Source organism: Chlamydotis macqueenii, chromosome 1 (genome assembly GCF_036417535.1).
Source record: "Chlamydotis macqueenii isolate bChlMac1 chromosome 1, bChlMac1.mat, whole genome shotgun sequence".
Classification (NCBI taxonomy): Eukaryota; Metazoa; Chordata; class Aves; order Otidiformes; family Otididae; genus Chlamydotis; species Chlamydotis macqueenii.
In genome coordinates this window covers 148,751,601-148,773,680 of record NC_141556.1, presented here as the reverse complement: position 1 = coordinate 148,773,680, position 22,080 = coordinate 148,751,601, and the positions used below count along the sequence as shown (strand labels likewise).

Below are 22,080 nucleotides of genomic sequence, written 5' to 3'. Positions count from 1 at the left end.
CTTCACTACACTCTGGCATATACATTTATCTACTGGAATGGTCAGCAAAAAACACATGAACCAGGAGCTCAACAAACACACAACTATATCACAGTTCTTTTTAAAAGGGCAGCTGTTACCTTAGGACAGACTGACTATAGTCAGAATTGCATCTAAACAGCGACTGAAGTATTTTCAGGGAACCTGACACAAGTTAAAGGAAGACTTAAGGATTTTGTCATCATATTCAGAAATTACTGATAAACACGAGCAAGTAAAATGAGATATGGGTGGCCACCCACTAGTTTTTAGCCTCAGAAATTCATTGTTACTACCACAAAGAAAGCTTTACAACAGCTGGAACAGTAAGATTTTCCTCAAGATCCCCCCCTAGGTATTCCCAAAGAACACCAACGTTCCACAGCCAGCTTAAGTTGTAATTCCTAGAAGTGCACATTATTAAAATTATCTCTTCAAATTGTTCTGGCTAAATTACAGTAATCAGATCCATTCATACAAAAAACCTTTACACAGGAGATGAAGTCAAATGACATTAAAAAGTAGTATTTTAAAATGCTTCTAAGTTTTAGAGAAACACTAAGTATAATTTCCTGCACTTTTCTGGCAATAAAAGTGGACTTGCATCTCTTATGAAATAAAATTTTGATCCTAAGTATTAAAAAAAAAAAAATTAAGGCATGTATTTAATCTCTACACTGATATGAAGTCAACAGACTAAAAGAACCACTCACATGTGAAGTAAAGAACATGGATGAGCCTTTGCAAAAATCAGGAATCACATGCAATGCTCAATAATTTATCTGACAAATCTTCACTCCCCAAAGGCTAAAGAAAGCTTCTGAAGACACACTTGCTTTTCCAAAGCTGGCAGGTGAAGATTTTACTAATCACTTCAGGATTCAATAGTCCAATTCATGAATGTACACATCTGTGTGTCTTGTAAACTCAGCTACTACACAATCAAAATAGCTGATTTTACAAGATTGGCTACGTACTGAAATGCTCCCATTTCTAATAGAGAGATCAAATTTCAGATCTCTAAAAGGAGGCTCTCTTTTAAATTAAATAAATAAAACTCTTATTTTACCCTGTGTAAAATTTTTATGGAAGAAATTAACAAATGGAACTCTACAAGGAGATACTTTTCTGAAAAAAAAAATCTTAATTTTAATATTTTGGTTAAATTATGTTGCAGAGCCTACATCACTTCACAGCAGTTTGCACTTTTCACTTCTTATTTGTTTTTGACTTCAGCACATCTTCAGGGTTTTACAGGTTTGTTTGTTGTTTTTTTTTTTTTTTTTTTAAGAGTTAAAATGCTATATTCTTAGAGCATTTACCTCTGATATTTCTGAAGAGGTCCAAGAAGCACAATTACACAAAATTACTATTTTGCTAGACAAAATAGCATGAAGACACCATTTTGTGTTGTTCTGCACATTACAAAAATATCACATTACTCTAAAAAACTTAAGTTAAATGATGATCAAATATACTATCAAACATTTGTGAAGAGGTGTGTCATGCAATATTCTTTTGTGTATCAGAAGAAAAATAGTCCTTTTCCCTACAGCTAAACTTTATTCAACAGGCAGAACAAAGACAACAATGGAGTGTAAAGCAAATATCCTTTATGAAAGTCCATTTAATATTCAAGACATAACAACGTATATATACACACAGTCTATTTTCAGTAATTAGATAATATTATTCATTTAACTACACAAATAATGCTGTGACATATTACCAGCAATTAATAAAATTTAAGTTCCACATGAGTCTATGTATTAATTATTGGTGCACAAGTTTAAGCTAAATATTATTTTATCTGATTTATTAGACTTAATGTAGCAATTTGAAGGACATCCTCAAACAGGATTGATAAACTTACACTAGACTGCATTAACACCTCTTTTTTTCCCCCAGCCAAATTAATTAGATGAGACTTAAAAATACAATTTCTTAAATATACATTAGTTGAATAAGAGGTTAAAAAAATGTTGAGAATTTCATGCAGACTTCAACTTTCATTTAGCTGACTAAAAAACAAAACTCTGTTAAGTCTCACTTAAGGGATTTAGGTTTATAGAAGTCTGTTTCATGAAAATATTTAGAAACAGTCAAAAGAACACTCAAGTATTCCATACCAATGAAAAACGCATTTGTCAAACCAATTTCTTTGAAGGTGGTTGCCACGCTGTTAGAAACAAGATGCACACTATTCTTTCAGAGATTTCCAAGGCAAGCTTGCATACTCTAACTGCTAGGAAGAGCTAAAAATAAACTCGTGCTCCTTGTAAAATTTGTAATTTCTTCATTATGATGGAATGCAACAAAACATCTTGCCCTTGGGTTGCTCTGTTTCAGCCAAAACAAATGCAAATGGCTTGTCAGATGACAGCTGTTTGATAAGGCTCCTCTACAAGACCTGCATGCTTTACTTTTCTCCGTGAAACTTGGGATGAAAGGCAGAAGGCAGGAAGAGAATTAATGTAGCATACAGTCTAAAGGCAATGCTACAACCGTGATTAAGTAGAAAAGTTAAAAGGCACAGATTTTCCACAGCCTCGCTGCGTGCAACCCATCCGTGTAACAAGTTGACAGGCCTAGCGCATCAGCTCCATCATCCTCTCCGACAGCTAAAACGCAGCATTGCATCCCTTTTCAGAGAAAATTTGCGTCTGCACCATGAAGCGTTGTACATTATTTCTTAGCACTGCAGGGGGCTCAAGTCCATATGGAACCTTCACAAATATTACCACAGATCAAACCAGCGGCGTTTCGAGGCAGATTTGACATACCTATTTAAATGAACAGCAGGGGTCCTCGGGTTGCCTCAGGCTGTGCAGGAGAAAACCTCTGTGGAAAGCCTATGCTGCAGCTCCATTACTCAGCAAAGACACACTCTACATTTATCATTCATTTCATTTCTGCCAGGGCAAGCAGCTCATTTGCCCAAGGTCAACAAAAAAAAAAAAAAAAAAAATAGGGGGGAATGGTGTTTTTTATTCTCCCAAAGAAATAAATGTACCTGACAAGTGGGGATTTTGTCCTTTGGGTACGCAGAACACAAATAAATATCAGATAATTCTAATAAAAACACTACACTTAGTAAAGCTGTGCACCAAACTTGACAAAGTAAATTTTTTTTTTTTGACAAAAGACTAACGATAGAACTAACTTTTTAAGACTATCTAATGACGAAACAATCTGGCAGGATTGCCAATTAAATATTTCTGCACACATTATTAATGCTTTTGTCTTCTATAAGTATGTGTAAGAAACACGCACATCTTTTTAAAGAGGTAGATAATGTTTGCGTCATTGATGGTCATGGATATCAAATGGTTGTTCATAATCCATGTTAAGACTCAGGGTCTAGTGATGTTTTATTAGATACAGCTTTTTTCATAAAGGTAAAGAGATGCAGATCGTTTACTCCTGGAACCACGCTAATCAGAAAAAAGCCTTAAGTTTGCATGAACGGCACAGTCTTAGAAAAATCAATTAAGCAGTTTAAATGCAAATTTTTGTCACACTAAATGTCAGCATAAATAATATTTCCTATAGTTTTGCCCTTCAAGAAAAAAAAAAAAAAGAAAAACACATTTTTTATCCTACAATAAATTTTCCTAGAACTAGCCACTTTTGTTATATACACTTTCTCTATTACTAACCTTATGCTATAACCAGATACAGCCTACAAGAAAGCATTCAGACTATTTAAACCCAGTCCACAGCCAAAACTGTAAAATAAACCAAAAATTAAAGCAAGAACTGTTATGTAGTCTGTTCTCTTAAATGTGACAAAAATACCCCTAATAATGCAAATTGTGACACAAAAGTATACATTGCATTTAGCTTCAGTAGTGATACTATGGCCTACAGTGAAAACATGAGTAGACTCAGGAGCTCCTGATATCCATCTCTAGAACAACATCCACCTGACTGGGAGCTAACATCATTTATTACAGATTATAACATACTTACATGCATTAAAGAATAATATGACTGCTTGCCAGTATAAAAGAGAAAGTGAAATGGTCGTCCATCTTCTCCCCACTGGATTTCTAATAAAAAGCAAGATTAGACAAGAAAGCAATACACACTCACTAAAAAGACCCCTTGATTTAATTGCAGTTATAAACCTCTTTCATAATACTGATTATCTTTTTAAATATCAGAGAACAAAGATATTTTACAGGTATTCAACCTGTCTGGAAATCTAATGATTTAGACTACCTTGTTAAAAACCAATCTCCATCTGCAATCATAACCAAATATTTAATATAATATTTCTAAATATCGTTTAACATAAGGGAATCTCTCATGTCCATCTTAAACTTTCAAGCGGTGTATAGTTGGTATTATAGATAGAAGTATCTATTCTAGAATATGAAGAAGTACAAATTAAGAGACAACTAAAATCCGCATAATGATTGTGAAAGATAAAAGATTAACAGCTCTGGAAAACAGTGCTTTAAACACAGAGCAGATTTTTTATTAGTATAGTATGTCTAAACTAAACCAAGTATTCACATAATTGTGTTTTGCAGGTAACAACTGTATTCAGAACTTGGGTAATTTTAGGACTGGTTCACGTTGATACATTTAAATACAAAGACTTATGTTATAGTTTATATATTTATTTCAGCAAGAAAACATACACTCTATATCATTCAGCACATCCAGCTTATTTTATTCAAATATAAAAACTTGTTATTTAAGGACAAACTAATTTCAATTTCAGGAAAAAAAAATCAAACTTAAATATAACATAGCAAAGAACTTCTCTAAATAAAGAGATAAAAATAAAAAACAGAGCTTTTCACAAATTGAACTGTAGAGAAACTTCCAGTCATTTTATCCAGTGAAGTTCAAATGAAGCTATAAGCTACAGACAAAAAACTTGTCTGATAAGCACAATATGTATTCCATTGGAATGTTAAGAGATAATACAGCAGAAGTTGAATGGAAAGATGCAAAACTTCTAGAACTGAAGGAATACAGAGGGCTTTTACCCAAACATACTATTAGTGGAAATGTGTGAATTTCCACATATGCAGCTGTGAAAGCATATTTTGTTGAAATTACTGTTCATGGAACATTCTGAAGCATAAATTTACGTTTTTGTACTTCAAAGTTATCAAAGACGTATAGATAAGACAAAGCTGCCTTAAAAGTGACACTTATTGAAAGTGTTATTTCTAGATGTAAATACAAAGATACACATTTTTACTAATTAGTTCTTACACTCCTCAGGACACAGCTAGCATTTCAAAGAATTCTTTAGTCTTGAAAGCATATAGAACAGTAGCTTAGTTCTGTCATGAAACAGCCCTTGGATTTTAAAATTGTAAAATGATCAACTCTCTCTTACCCTTTCACTTTCTACTTTTCACTTCACAATACTGTGAAGTCGGAAAATAATGCCTCATATCATTTGAAAGTTGAAATTCCAAAATTTCAGAAAATTTAGACCACTTTCAAAAAAGACACATAAAGCCCCAAAAACATGAAGTATCAATTAATTCCAGAAGAAGGAAGGACACAATATTGTAAGATATTGCTGATAATCAGAAGTGTCCATCTGGGACCTGATAGCTCAGTGAATGCAGTATTTCACACCCATGCTCTAGTTCATACTAAACATGAGTCAAAAGTGGACAAGTTTTGACATATCTTAAATATTCTATTATGTAAAATAAATTTGGCCATTTCAGTGAAGTTCTCACTGACCAGCTGACCAACACAGTGGGATATCACTGCCAACTGGAATTTCACATGGTGTCTCAGAAGCAAAACCAAAGACAGTATGGACATAAGCATGGAGTTCAGACTTTCAGGTCAAAACTGACACATTCTCTCCCTATTCTCTCAACTGGCAATTTCAAAGCTGCAATTTCTAAGCTTTTAGAGCAATGAAGTTACCAGGAAAACTTTTGGTTTAAAATAGTATTAATGAATATTTTATGGCTGTGATAGACAGCTCTGACAAAAAGCTACTGAATTCAATAAAAGGTTTTCCCGTGACTGCAACGGATTCTGCACGTCATCCTACCTACTGTTTATTTTTAAACAATGAAAAACATTTATCTATAGTCAGTTAACAAGATGTCTGAAAAGGCCACTGGTATTCCAGAATCCAGCAGCATTTTTTATCCTAAAAACCAGTATACCAGATTAGGCTTTTACTGTTCATGTCTTCACAGTTATTAGGAACACAGAAGAAGGAATAGGGAGATAAGGAATTCTACATATGAAAAAATTCTAACACTTAGAAATAATAATTTTAAAAGAAATTAAAAAAAAAAATCTATGAATACTTACTCCTCTGCTCTGGAAAAATTTCAGTAGGATGCTGTAAATAAACAAACAAATATCAGCAATAGGAAAACGTTTCTTAAAATATCATGCTAAAGTTATTCAGAAATGCAACAAAAAAAATCCTACCTTCATCATGGGCCTGGCTTGTTTGTCAAATAAGCCAGAAGGAAAGAGATAGGCAATAGCTCTCTGAAAACAAAAAGAAAGATCATATATGTATTTTTTTTCCACAAAAGAATTATCAAAACATTTCTTAGGTACTTTCTTGCAGAGAAAAATAGTATAAATTCTGCACAGTAGGCAATCAAATCAAGAAAGAGTGTCGCATATGTACTGTGCTGAAAAGCAGATAATTTCCTCAGAAAAAGTAAAACCTCGTTCTGAAGGCTGTACTCTACTATATCAGAATGAGTGAACTTTCTTCTGCAAAGTTTAGTTTTTAATGGTGCATTTATTGTAACTTACCAGAACTACCCAAGTACAAAGACTACCTTTATACACAGCGATTTTCCCCTAAAATTTCAAGTGCTGTGACTTTTAGAGGAAATCACAACATTTATCTTTCTGAAAACATCAGTGCTTGTTAACAGTGCCTACTGACAGATCAAGCATGGAAACTATATATAAAGCAACCAGACAAAGTAAAGTTTTACACATCTAGAACCCCAGTTTCTACCAACATAGTTTACTCAAGTCTAAAAGCAATGTTTGTTGTGGCAGAAGTTATTTTACATAGCCTAAATAAGCATTTCATTAATCACTGCATTTGGAAACAACTGTGAATCACTACAATCTTTGCTGAACCTGAACTAATTGCTCATAGAAGAAAGACTCTTAAATGTCATCTTTCTTCTCCTTAGATACCCAAAGGTTTGCTAAAACTATTTAGAAAAGTGTATGACATTCATTACACACTCATTGTCTAACACTGTTTTCACTAAATACAAGGTATTTCATTTGCTTTTACTTCATCAGTATCTTCCACTATTCACGTGCTGTATAAAGCCAGTATTATTTACCTCCAGCAAAGTAAGGAGGTATACCGATATTCCAAATCATTCTGGTAAAATGTAAGACAAAGCATCTTACAAGGTTAAGCCCAGTGACATGCATTTCTGTTCAACATCATCTCAGTCTCCCACTTCAATGTAACTAAAACATAATAAAGCAAAAATATGCATTTATGAGAGCTGTTTGTTTTTAAAAACCAAAATAGAAAAAGCTAGCCATCAAAACTCCCCAGATGCAGGGGTCTGGCAAGCGTAGCCAACTTCAGACAGTAAGTAGTAGAGCTTAAGATAGAAATCTTGTGCTTATACAGTAACATGGGCTAACCGAATAAACCCCTCTGGCAGTGGTCTTGTTTATATTTCCATTAGACAGTATGGAAAAGTAGAATTACAAGAAAATCAGAGTTTAACATCTCTTAAGAAGAACAGCTCTTTTTTGGTTAGGCTACATTAGGGCTATTACTTGCCGATAATTTTTTTCCACGGACACAGAGTGGTTTGTCAGTGCTTCAACCGATTTAATATGCATGGAGTGTAAAAAGACCTAACCTATTACTTTCATTAATCCCCTACTGGCATTCTGAACAGAATTTTTGAGAATTCTGAAGCAAACAAAAGGCTTAACTTGACTTTATGAAATAGTAATTTTGTTTCTCTTAGTGACTACTGTATTCCCATTTGTTAGTCAATGGGCATTTTGTGCATACACGAAGTAGGTGAACATCTATTTATGAACAAATGGGGATTAATTATAATGACAATAGAGAAATCAGCTGTAAGCCAAATGATGTTAAACAAACACCTTATATAAGATATTAAAATAATTTATTACAGGATACTGAGACTGTCTGTGTGTGTACTTAAGATGCAGTCTTTCTACAAGCATTTCCAGAATCTGTTGAAAGCTACTGTAACTATGACACCTTAATAAAGGCCGAATATAACAATTTTACATTTATAATGAAAAATGCCGTCTGAGACCTTCTACTGCTAGAAAGTTTATTTTATATTGCTTGAGTGTATACTCATGTCTTTCAAACTAAAGCATAAGCAAACCCTACATTAAGAAATCCTAACATCTACTTTCAGCTCTCCACACAACTACTAGCCAAAGAAAAATAGTTCACTTTTAAAGTTCGCTTTTTTTGTCATTCCAAAATGGAAAGTAATACAGTCTTCCTACCTTCTCCCTTTTCATGAAAATGTAACCAAGGATGTCTTTACATCCTATTAGGAACTATCCCGGGATGCAACAGACTCCAGTTCAACTTTACTAAGAAGTTTCCTCTTAATTTAAATAGCTCTGTCCCCAGACTGTACTTTTAGCAACTACATTGCAAATCAGTCAGGTTCTCAGAAACCTCATTTATAGAAGTAGATTTTGTCTATGCAAATGTTTCAGGATTGTAGAAAATTAGTATTTCGGAAAAACTGTAATTCTCAACACCCATGCATACTCGCAATAAAATAAGACAGTGGATCAGCCTTAGGAATGACATCAGAATTAGTCTCCCCAAACTGCAGCTGGAGCACATAAATAACCATGAAATATTTTCCTGAAATTTTTGACAATGTCTTCAGATTTGGAACACAGACTTCCTTTCAGGAATCTCCATGATTACAGTCAAAATTATGTAGGGGATTAACTGCACATTCAGCATTTTCCTGCACATACAAAAAGCAGGTGAACTTATAAATTTATAATCAAGGTTTAAATGCTAGTAGTAATGTTTCAAGGAAACCTTTTAGATTTAACTACGGTTTTCCACTCCAGAAGTGGTTTTCACCTTTAAGGGTCATGGCCCATATCCTTCTTCTAGTGCTTAATTTGACTTGAACTCTAGATGAGAAAGGAAATGATGTGCTGAATATGACCAAGAATTACTTTCTTCAGGCCACTATTGCAGGTATACAAGATTCCTTCACCCCACTCTAGCCAACACAGGTTCTGGGCTCCTATTTCACAATTCCATTTGTTAAATCATACCGTTGCCATTGTCTTTGGAAATAAACCAAATTTTCTAAAACACACAAAAAAAACCCACAATTAAAAATCCTCTGGTACCTAGTAACACAACGGTGTTTCCAAAAATAATTACATAAACTACTGGAAAAGGGTGGAACAGGTACAGTCTGCTTCTGCTATGACTTACTTAAAAAAAAAAAAAAAATTAGCCATTTCCTTTCAGGATTTGAAAGTGTTTGTTTTTGAACTCTACTGTTGATCCATACAAGAGAAAAACAACCAACCAACCTAGTAGTCACACCTTTAAAAATAGCAGATCATAGTAAATACATGTTAGTAACAAGATGGTTTACATCAGACATTTCTTAAACTGCACTGATAAACTTAACATTCCTGTAACAAACTAAAAGGAATCCTGTTATATCATCACCTGTTGAGGGATCAGATGATTCAATATACTGCCCACAGGACCACAGTGTCTTTCACTTGCAGCTCTAAGTTTGCATTCAAGCCAGTTGGAATAATGAGAACAAGCTTCTCTAAAAAAAAAAAAAAAAATAAAATATCTGACAGTTCTTCAAACATGTAAGCCAATTCATTAAACAATCTGTCCAGCACTGCATGTGGCATGTTGTGCAAATTCAGTATATGTGCCACACTCATTTCCCCTCTTCCTTGTGCACGTTGCACCTGCTGACTTCTGATCCTCCTTCCCCTCCTATCTATCTACAAGTCAAGAAGTTTTGTTCACTTACTTTCTCAAATGTCAGAGACTAACTCTGAATCGAACAAGTTCAGCTGGGTCAGTAAGGGTTGGTTACTTTTTTTTTTTAATGTCTTGAGAAATTAAGAATTCCATACTGTTTAATTCAAATAGAATTGACAGTCATACTGGGATAAGGGAAAGAGACTGAGACAGTTCAGTCCTTAAATAACCTGCCGTAAGTAGGAGAGGTTTGTCAGGGCAAATTGATTTAGCCCCAGTGCCTTCCCACGCTTTTGTTAGATCTACAGCTCAAACATGAAACATTCCACTAATTTTCATTGCTGAAATTATGTGCAAAGATAGTTATCTAAGTAATATCCAGCGAGGATGGGTATTTTGCAGAAAACAATGAAAGAAGAAGAAGAAAACAAAAGGAAAAAAAAAATATCAAAAACCCCACCCTAGGGTTCCCTTGCAACAGCATTCTTTTTGGTAGAAGGCTCAAGAATCCAGCCTACTTCTTTTTAAAAATACATGAAACTTGAATCATCAAAACATTGAGATAAGAAGTGACACTTTATGCTGTAGCATTTTACTGAAACACCTGAGCAATAGTTGTTTCAGCTTCTTCTACTTCTCAACTTTATCACACAAGAGCCACTTCCCTTCTTAAACCTCGCCTCTTTAATCACATTATTTAGCCACTGTACTTCAGCATTTCTCAGACCAAGAGGTTTGCTGGAACAGCTGTTTCCCCTTCCAACCACACTAGCAGTATTCTTTAAAAGTTTTCAGTATCTAAAACCAGAATATTTGGGGTAGAACCAGTAATGAATGAAACAAAAATGGGACAGGAAATGGTAACTCTGAAATAGCTTTTTTATTTATCAAGACTGAAAAGGTAAACAAATAATAAACAAAACAGTGACACATCTGAGTTTACCCTGTAAAACAAAATCTTCCTTTAACAACTAACTACTAAAACTTATTGAAACTGCCCCAATCATTTATCTAAATCTGTTTATCTAAAGCTGAATTCTGGTTTGGACAGAAAGAAATTTCAAGTTCACAGTGACATGTCATTTTGACTCCACCACTTGATATTAAAAAAACAAAAACAAAAACAACAAAAAAAAACCAAACCCCACAAAACAACCACAATCCACTAGCAGTATATGAAAAAAAAAATCTTTTAATATTACATTACTTTTACACTAACTAATCCGTTTCAAAATGGAAATTAGTCTTGTCCAGAGCTTGCACGGCAAAAAAAGAAAAACCACATCAAAACACTGAACAGTATTAAAAAAACAAAACCAAAAAAAAAAAAAAAAAACAAAAACCCCAAAAAAAAACCCAAAAACAAACAAAAAAACCCAAACAAACAAACAAAAAAACAAAAAAAAACCCAAAACAGTAGTCATCAGTTCAGATGGACTTTCGATGCAGAAGTAAGAAAATACTGATGCAGGGTTTGGCTGCACTGGAAAAAAGTTGAAGAAAGCATTCTAGCTTCAAGTATTTAAAAAACAATACAGAAGTCAATATTTCTTGTAAGGACAATGCTTGACAACACAATATTCTTGCAGACAACAGAAATTTCAGAAATGTATTTTGCTCTGAATAATGTTTCACACATTTCACATATGCCAATATTCACTCATTTCTAACATTCTGCATTGCTAAAATTTGAATATTATTTAGAAAACAGATGTGCTGAGCCACTCTTAAAAGCAATTGAATATAATCTATTTTTCATTAAAGAAGTCTTAATTCATTGAAAGAAACTACATCCTATGAAGAATGAAGTTTTCCTACATTTAATATTTTCACAGTTAAGAACCTTACTGGTACTTTTGCAACAATATATGTGCTAGTGAAGATAAACATATATTGTAGATTCAAATTATTCCATCTGCTTGACAACAATCTATTAGGTCACAAGGCAGACAACAGGAGAAAATTAACCTAGATCTCTAGCTTCCGAGTTTTACTGACTCTTATGAGGAAAGAGTATTGCTTTATGATGCGCTCATATCTGGGAGAGCATTTAGTGACTGCGGAAAAATGAATAATAAAAATACTGGCATTTAAACAGGTCATGAAGATTAAGAGGCTCTTCTTGTATTAATCTTACTTAGATTTCTGGGCTTTGAAGTAGAATATCACAGAACTTACAGTGGAAAGTGAAGGTGGGCTGTTTACTACAACTGTAAGTTAAAGTTAAATCACAAAATAAAAGGATTACAGACTCTACCGGGGAAAAGCGCTAGGTCAGGACTGCAATCTCTATTAATTAGGTATCCCAGCTGGGCAGCGGGTATGCAGCTGTTAACTTGATCAATGACTTACCTAAATGTCATCTCTACTGATTCGCTTATAAATTACCAGCAAGTGAGACTAATGTACAGGTGCTAATTTATTTAAACTGTTCTCTGCAGTTCTACATAGCTTTATAAACTGCATCTGGCACCTAATGTTAGCTGTCAGTTGTACTTAGACATGCCTGTCCTAACGACTCTGTTCATTAGAAATGAGCACAAATTATGAAATATTGTGAAAAATGATACTTCAAATGGAATGGGCAAAGCAAATCAATTAGAGAAACTTCATAGCACATATTCACACATAGGAGAATAAAACATCCTAGCTTCAGAGTGAGGTCTATAATACCAATTAAAAAGCAATTGGTAGACTTCTGCAGAGTTATATATCAATTTGCTGGATTTTTTTTTTCCTCCTCCAGAAATACAGTTGTAATGCACAGCTTAACTTTTCATTCCTAAATAAAAGCATCAAGTAAGAGGTAATTCTGCTTCACAACATCCAGAAGGATTAGTAAGTAAGTCAACTTATTTTCCTGTTCAAAACTTCACAAGGTTTAGCTTTTATTAAACTACACCTAAAACTCCAGTGAAGGACAGAATCTTATGATGACTACTTTTGAAATACATTGCACAGACTGATTAACAGAAGACATGCAGGTATATAAGCACTCATCAGAAAGACTTATTACTGTTCGAAATGTAAAGCTTGATAATTCTCTTGCCAGTGCTTAAGCAGCTTTTATATTTTTATAACAGAAATTTAATTATGCATAGCAGATACTATTACACACTCCAACACTTGATGGAATATGAAGAAATCAAACACGTACCACAGGTACTTGGTATCACCAAACAAAACACTACTCTTTTGGCTCCACTTCTCCATCTTTTTAGAAATAAGAGTCTGCAAAGCAGTCCTGTACATATCATCTGCACTGCATTTGTAAAAGCTAATTTCCAGAATTAATCTGCTTTTAGTAACAATGGAGCTTAGTTAATTTTGTACAAAGTATCATAGTGGTGTGGATTCATAAAGAAGAAACCACTACTTAGATATGGTAATTTTTAATTTCTTCCAGTCTTACTGTCTGTAAGCCATCCCCCTACACCCTATCAAGGAAGGAAGCCAGACTGCAAATTAATCCATTCTACTACCCTCACCCTTTTGGGCAAACTGAACTATTAGCACTGTCATCGCACTGTACTAACACGGGAGGTGTTCTGGTGGCAGATCTGTGCATGAATACTTTAGAAGAAAGTAACTTAAAAAGACAAAGGTCATTAAAGGTAAGAAAAAAAACCTGAAAAATACAGGAAAAGGAAATTCTCTAATCCATACAGAAGTAAGAAAGCCAATGTGAAAAAACAGGCTCCTATTACTGCTGGCTCAGATGCCTCAATGAGGAACACTTCTACTGCTGACAGGACCTTATTCACTCTGCACTGAGACTGGAATGGTCTCTCCATTGGCACTTATCTGTAGAAGAGCAAAGTGATATCTATGATTCTCAATGAACGTAGTCACAGTATCAGTGCATAGCTTTGTACTCACAAAGCTTGATTTCCTACAGATTTCTGACTTTAGGTCAAGCTTTCCTTATGGATTTTCTGATACCTGATCAGACTCAAGTCTTATTTCAGCCTTTTTCTCAGCAGGCCATTAGCTGTATGTCTCTTCTCTGAAAATAGACAGCGAAGTAGAGAAGCTTTCAGAACTCAGTTTTGAAGCTTGTCAAATGTGTTTGACATTAGCCTGTATCACCACCTACAGAGGTAGTTCTCTTCTTGGCACAAGCACATTGTCAAGACCTCTTATGCGGACATAGCTATGTTGACAGAATTTTGCCACTGAGAGGCAAAAAACAATCTCCCCCTGAACAAACTAAACCATGCACACCTCTCTTCTGGCACATATCACATTACTACATCTACCCTCAGGGTTCTGCTGATATACTGTGCTGCCACAGCTATAGCAATAGTGTTGCTGCTGCGCAGAAAAAGCTTCAGCCATGAGACTTCATGCAGCTTCACCTAAGAGTGAATGTCAGCAAATGACATTTCTCCTCCCTACCTCTGATGTGTGATAAAATAAGACAGAAATGACAGAAGTGAAGACCGGGTGGGACATTAAAAAAAAAAATCCATGCAACAAAACACTCTTTTGAGTGAAAGGCAGCATATCTACACATGAGCCTAAATGACACAGAGAAAGAGGAGGGCACTCATCTGTCAGTTGTCAGAGGGAATGGCAATAAAATAGTACATTTGGAGCTACTGATACAAGCTTAAATTCGTGTCTACATTAAAACCCAAGCTAAACCAGAGTGTTAGTTGTAAAACATGCTATAAAATTTAATTTGCACTACCAGCAACCACAGTATGATAGAAGAAAACCTGACCTAAATATACACAGCAGGTCAAATTGTGGGTAAATGTTTTGAAGTGCTACATAAACCTTTACAGTGCCTCTTATAACCTCAGAGCAAGGGGATTATCCATTAGGACTTTTAAAAAGAACCTACTGTGCTTTAGCAAGATACAGTATATAGCTCTATACTGTGATGTCTGACCTCACATGGTAGCAGGGGTAGAACCTCTATTCACAGTCACAGTTGCAATGTTTGCAATGTATAGTAGTATTCTTTCTTATTCTGACAATTTGATTAAAATTCACAGAGAGCTGAGGGGCTCATGCTGAAGTAAAGTGCTTTCAATATCTGAAACTCTACAGTAAATTACTTCTCCAACAGAGCAACTGTACTTACATCAATATCCTCTTGGGTAAAAGTTTCTGGATCTTCTCCCATCATGTTGGCTAAATGTCTCTTTCCTAGGTTGAACTCTTCAATCTGTTTTTTAATAAATGCCTCAGTGTACTTTTCAGGTCCTGAGGCTCCCACATTTTTCCTCCGCACTGCTGTAGTGGTAGAAATTAGCCTTAATGTCTAACAAAAACAAAAAAAAAAAAAGAAAAAAGAAATGTGAGAGATTTATGTTATATTTTTGATACAGTGAGCTCTAAATAAAGTGAGTAGTATAACAAGTCATTCATATCTATAACCAGATTCAACACATTATTGTAATAAGTTAGAAAAGGCAGTATTAATCAGGAAATCATTTTATTCCAACTGTTTTAATGCTCATAAACAGATAAACATATTCTAAAAGTTGAACATTTTCACACACTGCAATTAACTCAGAAGATTTTTCTGACAGAAAGAAATGTATATCATATGTCAGAAACATCCAGCAAAAGTAAAATTACAGCACCAATCCACAGTTGCAGTCTTAAAAGAAAAATAAAAATCTATCAGCAAATAAGCTGGTTTTGCCTTCACCTAAAGGCATCCCATAATGAAGTATTAAAAGAATCTGTGGGGCAGCTCCCTAGTGGGCTTCAGAAGCATGTGGCTGCACAAACACTGCTATAAAGGCTCTGGAAAGGCTATGGAGTGCTCCCTCCTTGTTCAAAGCACCAGAATAGTTCTTAAGCTATTTCACCATCTCAGGTAGAACTATTAGAAAACTAGTAGGGTAGTTCTCATTAGCAAATACTACTGAGCATTTTTCCAGCTCAGAAGTTGTAACTCAGGGGATAGTTATCTTCTGATCTTTGTGGGATTCAGGTTTGTTTTTTCTTCTATAAAGACAACCAGTAGTTAAGTTGACTAATTTCAATCAAGCTCTCTGCCAGCCCAACAGGAGCTTCACTGAGAGCTGCAATGTCCCAGTTCTGGCCTAGTGTAAATATTATGCACTATTCTGTCTCTCCAACATTAGTATTAAAGCCCTCTGCAGCTTAATTATTCCACAAACTGAATGAGAAGTGATTGTTTGTATGGTCTTCTGCGGGCTGAGGGAGGGAGGGAATCACAAGAAAAAAAAAAGAGTATGTGGGACAGAAAAGCAAAGACAGAAAAAGAATCACTTCTGAATCAGAAAAACACCCAGTTCTGTTCACCAGATAGTACCCTGAAACACTTCTCTCCAGTCCCTTCAACACATCACGGCTCACCTTTGCCAGCAGCCAGTGCAGTTTCACAAGGCAGAGCGAGTCCATCTCACAGTCCAGCCCTGCTAGCATTCTTTCCTCCACTCCCTTAACTCGCCCTGTGCCAGCTTTGGCACTTGGACTCTGCTGCAAGCCAGCCCAGCTCCCTAAATGTGGCAGAACACTAACTTCTGCTTCCTCCCAATGAGTAGGCAGTTCTCTGCTGAGCTGGCAATTCCAAGTGATTCAGAAAAGGCTCTGAGCAGAGTCAAACCTGACACGAGAAGGTGGCTGAACCATGCAACTGGGAGGAAGGAAGAAGAGGAGGGGTCCCCTCTTTACCTTAATTTCTCTGAGCAAATCATTAAATTGCCTTTGCTGCTCCTGGAGCTGCAGCCTCAGTCTACCATTAGCCAAACACTAAAACCTAAATATGCACAAAGTGAACTAGTTAGGGCTTTTACTATGAAGAACAGAACAAAGCTAGTACTTAACATGACTAAACGTTCTCCAAGTCACAGGAATTGTCTTCTCTGGATCACAATTTAGACATGCTGACCATTTTGATGAATTTTACCATTCTGAGTTAAGCTAATATGAATAACAAAATACTTGCTGTCTTCCTGTAACAAATACAACACTAATCTTCAAACCTAGTTACAACCAGAATAATACAAACATATCTCATCAAAACAAGATTATATGGATATACCTGCAAGACAAACACAAAAGCAGATGGAATTTCCACCTTCTGTTAGTAACATGAGTTAGCTTACACAAACTTCTCCTGTGATTAGAAGCTTTGGGTGTTCTGTATTACACGGTCAAGTCCTCTATGAACAGGGAATGAAACACAGCCCTTCTTGTACTTTCCCAGAGCCCAGCTGGTATTCTGGACATCTGGCAGCTCAGGATAGACTGGTCCAATACATACAATTTGCTGCACATCAAAGCTGTTGATGATTAATTTACCTGTCCATGACTGTCTCAGTCTTCAACACACAAAATCTAACAATCCGACCTAAAATTTCAATTTGGAATAAAGACTACAATACTCTACCTTAAACCTACATATACCACATGCCTGTGCTGCAGCACAGGTCCTATGGATTCAATGAGGTTTGATATAGAAGGTAAAGTAATCTTTTGAAAAACAAGGTCACACGAGATGGAAAGAACTGACCCTCTATGCTTTTACAATCTGACATAGATAATGACATGCCCTCCAAGGTATGTACCTTAGAAAAGTAACCAATACCTCTGCCAGAAAAAGTTTAAAAACAGCTCAAAGGCAGAATTTGGTGCTGAAAAGCCTGTCGTTGCTTTTTTTTTTCTCCACAGCTTACATGTATCATATGCAATGGTAATCCTCGTTTGCCTCTTCCCTTTTTTTTTTTTTTCAGTCATATTTTCTGTGAGGGTACATTGACATATATGGAATGAAAAGAAAAATAATCAACATTTTAAATGTACACATTTTCCATGGGCAAGGCTCTGGTGATTTCCTTCAAAAGCTGTTAGGAAACCAGAGGTATCTCCACACATTTTCTATGCTTCTCTCCTAGACACTCCTCAAGAAAGAATTCAATTCATCTTCTGTCTTACTTGTCTTAATAGTAACTAATTATTTGTAATTCTTGTTAATGAACATATGATTCTTTATCACTTGGCCCAAAATTGCTTTCTCTCTGTTATGTTTTAAACAGGATACTTTAAAAAGATTGCTTTCATCTTATTCCTGTCAATTTCTATTGTAATTTTCTCATTTTTGTCCTCCTTCCCTCAAGCTATTCATATTCTTCCCTAGTTTCAATTCGTCACTAATCAAAAGTCCCTGGACACACAAACTGTTCATAATTAGAAAACAGCCTCTTATGCAAATTAATATCTATTGTATTGGGTACCTCTTCTGGGATAAGAGTACTATTTCATGGGTGGTACAGGCAAGAACTGCAAAGCTAAACGCTTCTGGCATTTCAGTCAAACAAGAAAGCATGCTCCTCTTCTTTTCAGAGAAAACGATGGAGGTTTGCATTCACTTCTTACACATTTCACAAAGCATTACTGCAGACAGCAGCCTCACCATTTTTAAAAATAACAACAGTTACTAATGGCATTCCTAAAACAACAGACTGTCTACCAGGACAAAGAAGGGAAAGCCTTTACTTCTGGACACAGCCCGTTGTTATTAACCCTCCCCTCCCAACTCCTTCCCGAGAAACCTAGCATTAAAACAGTTTGGGAAATCCTGATTTCCCTGGGAGACAATAAATTTAAAGATCAGCTTACGTAAAATTTGCTTTACAAAAAAAATAAGCACTTTTAGATAACTTCAACTTCTCTGGCCTGTTTTTTTCCAAGACAAAAAATAACTAAGACCTCTCTGTTTACTCTCGTCCCATTAAGTTTACTTCACTGGAATTACATGGATATAAAAACCACATGTAGCCCTAACAGAGGGATCAAGCTTGGAATGGGGAAAAAAGAGGGAAGCAGAGACAGGAGTCCTGAATTCAAGATAAAATATTGTCCATTTTACAACATGGCAAAGTTACAGAGTCAGAAGCAGACATCAATTGATGTGGCACACTTGCAGTTGCACCATTTTTGTGCTGCTTTTATGCTCTAAGCTGGCAGACTTCAACCATCTCCTTTTCCAAAACCATGCAGCACACAAACGGATCTGTACTAAAAAGTTATCTTTGGGATAGAACTTCACTAATTAGGTGAACCAGTATCAGGTTTATATTTTAATAGCATTTTGTAAAACACACCAGAAAGTATCACAAGGTGTCAGCAAATATGCATAAGTGATTTTATATTACTTTTTATACCTGATTTTCCAAAGTATTTCATCAGAAGAGACTTTTTCTCAAAATGAAGTCTCTTGACAGGTAACCATAAAACTGCATCTCCCTCGCTCAGAAAATCTACTTTCTGTGCAGCACCTTTGACCAAATCTACACATTAAGTTTTGCTTATACTATACACTATAGAAATAAAGGATAGCTCTAAATGGTACAGATATGCACATCTGATGCTTGCTGTGTAACAGGGAATAGCATTTAGATCCAGTTGTTTTGAGGCACAAGTTATCAAATACTAACAGCTTCTTCAACCCTACTTAATTAATAACTGCAGAAAAAGCTACTCCATTCCAAGCATGTAGCTCTGAAAGACCAAAACAGTACCATTCTTTTCTGAGATCGGTATATCCGTCACCCACCGTGATTTAGATAAGGTCCCAGTCAAATGAAATAGCACACATGATACTCTGAAGTCTTCTGTTGAGAACAGCTATTCAATCACATCAGAAGAGACTGACAGAAACTAAGCTAGATAACTTCTTTTCATTATATATTGTGCTAAATCTCTGTGTTCCACTCATTAGAAGAATAGGAAACTAAATTTATTGTTCAGTCAAAGCTAAGGGAACTGGTATTACAAAGTTTCTCTCCCATTTCCCCTCTCAATACAAGACACTTTCAAATACAAAACACTCCAAGAAATTAAACTGTTTACCCCACTAAAATAGACAAGAGGTTTTGAACTAAACTCCAGAAAGGGATTTTTAGGATATGCATAATTAAAAAGTTCCCTAATGCTAAGGACAGATAAGTGCTTGACATAAGAAACGGCAAGTCAGAACAAGGGTACGTTAACTTCTTATCCTGTCCTCAACAGTACCCAGTATCAGAGGTACAAGAAGACAACAAACAAGTAGTGATAATTTTTCCAAGATACTTCCCCAGTTTCCAGCAATCTATGTTTCAAAGATATGCCGATATCTTGTTTTTAACAGTCCTCAGTGGAATTTTCTTTTGAGTTTCTTAAGTGGCTTTTTGTATTCACATAAATGCTTAGTATCCTGAACATCCTCATCAAACAGTTCCACGGGTTAACCGCACCTACTCGGAAGAAGAGTCCCTTAAGTTTCCTGGGCCCTGTCTCCCATTAGTTCCCTTCATATCCTCTGGTTTGCACACAGTTAGAAATAGGATGATCTGTATACAGCTATAGGTACTGATCTTATCTTTAGGGGTGAGAGGAGTAGGCAAACGATCTCACAAGGCCTCTTCCAGCCCAGCCTTTTACAGTGACTCCTCCTTCGAGATAATTTCCTCATATACAATACAAAACATTTTCAGCTCAAACTCAAGCAGGTGCCCAGCCAGGAAAAGCAAGCTACTGTCATAATCATACCTTTGATACAGGATAACCAAAACAACACAAACTATACCAACTGAGAACAAAATCAAGTGTTACAATATTTTCAGCCTTACTGTCTTTGTCATTCCTTGCACAGCTTAAGCACATGTATTTCTGACTGCTGTGTAAAGAGCTACCAACACAGGCACCAGTTCTTTATTCCTAATGGGTAAAACTGATGTAGAAGTAAACCCTATCAACAGTTCAAATTGCTCCAGTGCTATCTTTCACTTTCTTACTGTATCTACCTTCTGCCAGCCCACGGCTTGGTTTAATTCAGTCATCAAACAGTTCTTACTAGCCTAAATTACTTTGTATTTTGAGAGTGTTACTAGCATGCCTTTTTATCCACTTGCTGGTCACTGATTAAATATACAGATGTATCAAATACCACTGCACAAATACACGGCTCTCCTCAACACTGACTGAACACCGCTATCTCTCAAAACAAGAGAGTAATTCTGTTTAATCAGAAGTAGAGTGCGTTTCTCTCTTCATTGTGGAATTGGGAGACTTCATCATCTGCTTACCTGCTGACAGAACAATTCAAGACGATCAATCTAAAAAACTACCATCTTAAAGCACTTCATTTTCGTGTTGGCTTTGGTGTATACATGCTTCTGTTCATCTTAGTGATATATATAAATAAACCAGGGCTTATCCACAGTTTTTCTTCACAATGAGAAAAACAAACTCGGCTCACTGAAGGCCTGACTTGAACGCGGCGCCAGTTCCCCACGCTCCCCGCCCCAACGCGGCCTCCTCACGCCGCCAGCCCCGCGTACGCACCGCCGGCGCCCCGTAGGCCGCAGCCCCGCCGGCCAGGCCGCCCAGGGTCGGGCAGGGGGAGCCCCGCACCCTGCGTCTAACTGGGGCGTCTTAAACGAGCGTGCTGTCACCCCGGCAGCGACAACCTCGCTTCACCCAGCCGGGAACGCGAACTCGCCGTCGCCTCCGGCTTCCCCACCTCCGCCCCTAAGCAGGGCCCTGGGGGACCGCAGCAGGCAGCCCCCGCACGAAGGGCGGTGAGAAAACGGCCTGGCCTGGCCTGGCCTGGCCCGGCCTAGCTCTCACCTGGGGGAGCGGCCCACCCGGCGTCACCGCGCTCCAACGGCCGCCCAGCCGCAGCACGCGCCCAACGGCCGCCGCCATTCCCGCGGCACCGCTCCGCCCCGGCCGCCCGGGGGAAGGCGCAGCCCCGCGCGTCACCTCTCCGCCGGTAGGCCTCGGCGCCACCGATTGGCGGGCCGGGCTGGAAGGGCGGGGCCGGAGCCGCGCCTGCGCGCTGCACCTCGCTGTGCCTTGCGCTGCCGGGTCTGCCCGGCTCCCGGAGGGGTGGGGCTGTGGCGGCGGATAGGCTGTCAAAATCACTTTGAAAGCTAAAACACATCAGCATTATTAAAATGCAGACTGATCTTTAGAATGCTAGTTTACAGCTTGCATCATGGTCTAGTGGGTGACGGGAAGGCTGTGGATGTGATTCACCTGGACTTGAGCAGAGCCTTCGGTACCATCTCCCACAGCACTCTCCTAGAGAAGCTGCT

The 22,080-nt window shown here is 36.9% G+C and overlaps 1 protein-coding gene across 4 annotated transcripts in view; it reads right to left on the bottom strand.

Moving 5' to 3' along the window:
• The window catches only part of MRPS9 (mitochondrial ribosomal protein S9), a 34,005-nt gene extending 12,285 nt beyond the window's left edge, over positions 1–21,720 (bottom strand). For 3 of the 4 annotated variants that reach the window (XR_015261350.1, XM_086769639.1, XM_086769648.1), the window contains exons 1-5: positions 21,611–21,720; positions 15,102–15,281; positions 6,454–6,516; positions 6,331–6,361; positions 3,991–4,070 (exon numbers count right to left, since the gene is read on the bottom strand). Coding sequence is in view for 3 of the 4 variants with exons in the window: in XM_086769639.1 (XP_086625765.1) it covers positions 3,991–4,070; positions 6,331–6,361; positions 6,454–6,516; positions 15,102–15,281; positions 21,611–21,688 (432 nt within the window). In the remaining variant the exon portion in view is untranslated. Of the gene's footprint in view, positions 1–3,990; positions 4,071–6,330; positions 6,362–6,453; positions 6,517–15,101; positions 15,282–16,351; positions 16,457–21,610 lie in introns of those variants that run through there. The other variant, XM_010123854.2, reaches the window with a different exon arrangement.
• Between the last annotated feature and the right edge of the window lie 360 nt (positions 21,721–22,080).